At 63.0% G+C, this 4367-nt stretch overlaps 1 protein-coding gene across 1 annotated transcript in view; it reads left to right on the plus strand.

Moving 5' to 3' along the window:
* Window positions 1–2488, plus strand: part of TIGD3 (tigger transposable element derived 3) — a 3815-nt gene extending 1327 nt beyond the window's left edge. The window contains exon 3 of the mRNA XM_077759618.1: window positions 746–2488. Within this exon, the coding sequence (XP_077615744.1) occupies window positions 765–2186 (1422 nt within the window). The 5' untranslated portion in view covers window positions 746–764 and the 3' untranslated portion in view covers window positions 2187–2488. The remainder of the gene's footprint in view (window positions 1–745) is intronic.
* The last annotated feature ends 1879 nt before the right edge of the window (window positions 2489–4367 follow it).

A 4367-nucleotide genomic window follows, 5' to 3' on the forward strand; every position in this document is an offset into this window, starting at 1 on the left:
GCTGAGGTGGGGAGAGGTCGGCCAGGTGGCGGAGCTCGGCTCCGGGCCTGCCTCGGTCCCGGGCGCTCGGGTCCGCGCTCTAGTCCCCCTCCCAGGCCACCACCCTCCCCTCTGGGGACACCTCGTCCCTCTCGCTGCCTGCGGCCTCCTCACCCCTCTTGCCGTTTGTCGCCTGTGCACCTGGCGTCTTGGTCTTGTGCTCCCACTGCCTCTCCAGGCCCGACTCCTCCGCCCCCCCACCCCCGGTCTCACCTCCTCAGGACCCAGCACCAAATCAGCCTGGCTCCTTCTGCTCCCGTCCGTCCCTCTTTGTCGTCTGTACACTTGTCACCTCTTCTCTGTCCCACCTACNCAGCCCCATGTCCTTCCCCATCCACACCCCTTTGTTGTCTCTGCCGCTGTCCCCTCGGCTCTATCCATCCTTCTCCCCAAAACCCCAGCCCAGACTCCTGCTCCGTCTGACCAGCGAGCCCCCTCCACTGCCCGGTTCTGTTCTGGCATTCGCCCTGCCCTGCGCCCGCGCACGGCTCGCTCGGCCTAGCCATGCCCTTCCTTCCAGCCCAGCCCTCTGAACACCCACCCAGTGCGCCCCGCACCCTCTCCGGCCGGCCCCGCCTTCCCTGGTGTCTCCCCCACACCAGCCTGCTCCCCTGTCCCCGTATAGCCTCGTTTCCCGCCGGTGCCCCTCTGCCGCCCTCCCGGCCTCAGCCGCCTGTGCCCGGCTCACTGTTTGCTCCCCCGGCAGGTGCCGCCGCCGAGAAGCCATGGAGCTGAGCAGCAAGAAGAAGCTTCACGCCCTCTCCCTGGCCGAGAAGATCCAGGTGCTGGAACTCCTGGACGAGTCCAAGATGTCCCAGTCGGAGGTGGCCCGACGCTTCCAGGTCTCCCAGCCCCAGATCTCCCGCATCTGCAAGAATAAGGAGAAGCTGCTGGCGGACTGGTGCAGCGGCACAGCCAACCGCGAGCGCAAGCGCAAGCGGGAGTCCAAGTACAGCGGCATCGACGAGGCCCTGCTCTGCTGGTACCACGTCGCGCGGGCCAGGGCCTGGGACGTGACGGGGCCCATGCTGCTCCACAAGGCCAAGGAGCTGGCCGACGTCATGGGCCAGGACTTCGTGCCCAGCATCGGCTGGCTGGTCCGCTGGAAACGCCGGAACAACGTGGGCTTCGGGGGGCGCCACGGACTCGCACCGCCGTTCCCGCCTGAGCCCCCTCCCCCGGGCCCCCCGGCCCAGGCGCAGCCTCCTCTTTCTCTTAAAGACTTCTCCCCGGAGGACGTGTTTGGCTGTGCCGAGGTGCCTCTGCTCTACCGGGCGGTGCCGGGCGGAGGCGGGGCGCGGGCCGGGCTGCGGGTGCTGCTGTGCGCCAACAGCCGAGGCACCGAGAAGCGGCGCGTGCTGCTCAGTGGGCTCCGGGCCGCGCCGAGGTGCTTCTTTGGGGTCAGCGGTGAGGCCCTGCCTGCCTCCTACCACCCCGCCCCGGGCGTCCCTTGGTCAGAGTGGTTGGCGCACTTCGACAGGGACATGGGACGGCAAGGCCGCCAGGTGACCCTGCTGCTGGCCGCCCGGGTGGTGGAGGGGGTGGCCGGCCTGCCCGGCCTCCGCCACGTGCGGCTCCTGCCCCTGGCCGCTGACGGCAGCCCGCCTTCGCTGCCCGGCTCCGTGGTCCGGGCCTTCAGGACCCACTACCGCCACCGTCTGTTGGGCAAGCTGGCCGCCGTCCGGAGCGACAGGGACAGCGTCTCGCTGGCCGAGGCCGCGGCGGGCATCACGGTGCTGGACGCGCTGCACATGGCGGCGGCCGCCTGGGCCAAGGTGCCCCCCCAGCTCATCGGGAGCAGCTTCGTCCAGGAAGGGCTGGCTCCCTGCAAAATGGCCCCGGCCCCAGGCCAGGCCGCCTCAGAGATGCCGCCGCCAGTCCCCGGTGGGCTGAGCCTCGAGGAGTTTTCCCGCTTCGTGGACCTGGAGGGTGAGGAGCCCGCGTCCGGAGTGTGCAAGGAGGAGGCAGGCACTGAGGACGAGGAGGGGGCCTGGGAGGATGGCCCGGGGCCCCTGCCCACCAAGGCCGACGCCCTCCGGGCACTGGGCACGCTGAGGAGGTGGCTGGAGTGCAACGGCACCTCCCCGGAGCTCTTCGAGAAATTCTACGCCTGCGAGGAGGAGGTCGAGCGGCTGTGCGGCTTGTGAAGGGGTGAAGGGCCCCGAGCTGCTCGCCGGAGCCCCTACTCTCCTGTTTCCCATGGAAACGGCCCCACTAGGAAGGCAGCCAGGAGGCTGGGCTCTTTCCCGTGGAAATGGAGCTTCTGGAAAGGTGTGGAAGGGAGACAAGCGGGCAGACCAAGTCGACACTCTGAGAGAAAGTTGTCCAAGCCTTGAGAAGGGGGTTGTGACGCGAGTGCTGAGTTTCTGAACCTCCAGGGAGGCTGGGACCTGGGCAGGTGGAATTGAGGCTTTACAGACAGGCCGAGCCCTTGAACTCTGTGTCGGAAATGGTCCTGCTTCTGCAAATAAAAGTTTTTAATCAGAAAAGACGTCAGGGTGTTATTTTCATGGGAAAGGGGCAAACAGTTTCAACTCAGATTTTTTTTAAATGATTGCTGAGGCTCACCCAGCACCGCTGTCTACGCTGTCCGCCGTGTCTGCACAGGACTCCCGGGCACGGGGGCTCCTTACCTGCCGACGGACAGACCCCGAGTGTGGCCCCAGGACATTCCGCGGCTCTGATAACTTCGCTCTCAGGTTGTGGTAGGAAGGAGGGGAGCAGGCTGGGGACAGTCGAGGGAGACCGAACGGAGCCAGAACTTGGAATCGTCATCCATTCATTTGATCATTTCACAGCCTCTCGTCAGCAAGCCTCCTGTGTGATGAGCTTGCAAAAATAGCCTCCCTGCCAGGCAGGACCTTCCAGACAGCGACAGGCCGTCACACGGCCTTGTGCCAAGTGCTGTGGCCTGGAAGAGCCTGGAAAGACTCCTGGAGGGGCTGAGCGGGAAGGGGTGGCCAGCATGGAGGCCGGCCGGGTGGGAAGGGGCACACGGTAGTGGGCAGAGGCAGGCAGTCCCTCTAGAACGCAGGGGGAGGGCTGGGGAGCAGGAGGGGTCTTCAGCCCACCACACTTGGTGGGGGGGCACCCCAAAGGGTCTCAGGGTGAGGACAGGCCATTCCTGTGGGGTCTAGAAGAACTGAGACGTGGAGGGAGAGTGTCTGAGCGGTCCCGGTGAGAGGTGGGCAGCCTGAGCCAGATCAGGATTTGAAGAGGATGAATTGGCCTGGAAAGCACATGGGCTGTGGACACAGACAGACCTCGGCCGGTGAGGAGTCAAGCTCAGGCCAAAATCCTACTGCAGCCGAAAAGGCAATCGACCCTCACAAGTCAGTGTGGCACAGCTCTCTCGGGGGGGGGGAGGGTGCAGTCCAGGACACGGCGTCCAGGGCAGCCACACTCACGCCCACCTGCACGCCTGGCCCAGGCTCCCCCTCACTGGGGGCAGTGGCTGCGACACTTTGTCCCCTTTGATGAAGTACCTTTGACAACTAGCCCTTCTCTCTCTCCCTTCTGTGGTCCGTAAAGAGACAGGAGCCTTGTACTTGGGGTTCCTGACAGTTCCCCCATCTGCTCTGCGTGTCATCTGACCCTCACCCAGCATCATTTCGTTGGAGAAAATGTAACAGCGGGCAGGGATGTCTCTTGGTGCCTCTTCTGCTGTTCTGTCATCACCTTCCATGTGGCTCACTATCCTAACTGACCACCTGACAGCTCAGTGGCGACCATTCATTTGTAAACAGTGCTGAGGCCACCTGCCGGCCGGTCTCCCAGATCCCAAGTCCCTGAGGCTTTCCACGCTGATTCCGGTTTTCCTACCTGTGTTAATTTCACGTGTCCCTTTTCTGAAATCCCAGTTCTTTTTTTTTTTTCTTAAATTTATTTCTAGGAGAGAGAGAGACAGAGTGAGTAGGGGAGGGTCAGAGAGAGAGGGAGACACAGAATCTGAAGCAGGCTCCAGGCTCTGAGCTGGCAGTCAGCACAGAGCCCGACGCGGGGCTCGAACCCACGAACCGCAAGATCATGACCTAAGCGAAAGTCGGACGCTTAACCGACTAAGCCACCCAGGCGCCCCAGAAGTCATCCCAGTTCTGACGTATCTCTTGTTAACTGTTAAAACCAAAAGTAAACAGTTTCTCAAGACCTGCCCAAAGCAACGAGGAGGGGGACACATCCGCGCTCTGTTCTCGGTGCCACATTCCTGTTCGGGCAGCACAATACAGCAGTCACATTGCTGACTTCTTTTATTTATTCATTCATTCATTCATTCATTTATATTTTTTTATTTGAGAGAGAGAGGGAGAGAGGGGTGGAGGGGAAAGAAG

This window comes from Crocuta crocuta, unplaced genomic scaffold, assembly GCF_008692635.1.
Source record: "Crocuta crocuta isolate KB4526 unplaced genomic scaffold, BGI_CrCroc_1.0 scaffold53, whole genome shotgun sequence".
Classification (NCBI taxonomy): Eukaryota; Metazoa; Chordata; class Mammalia; order Carnivora; family Hyaenidae; genus Crocuta; species Crocuta crocuta.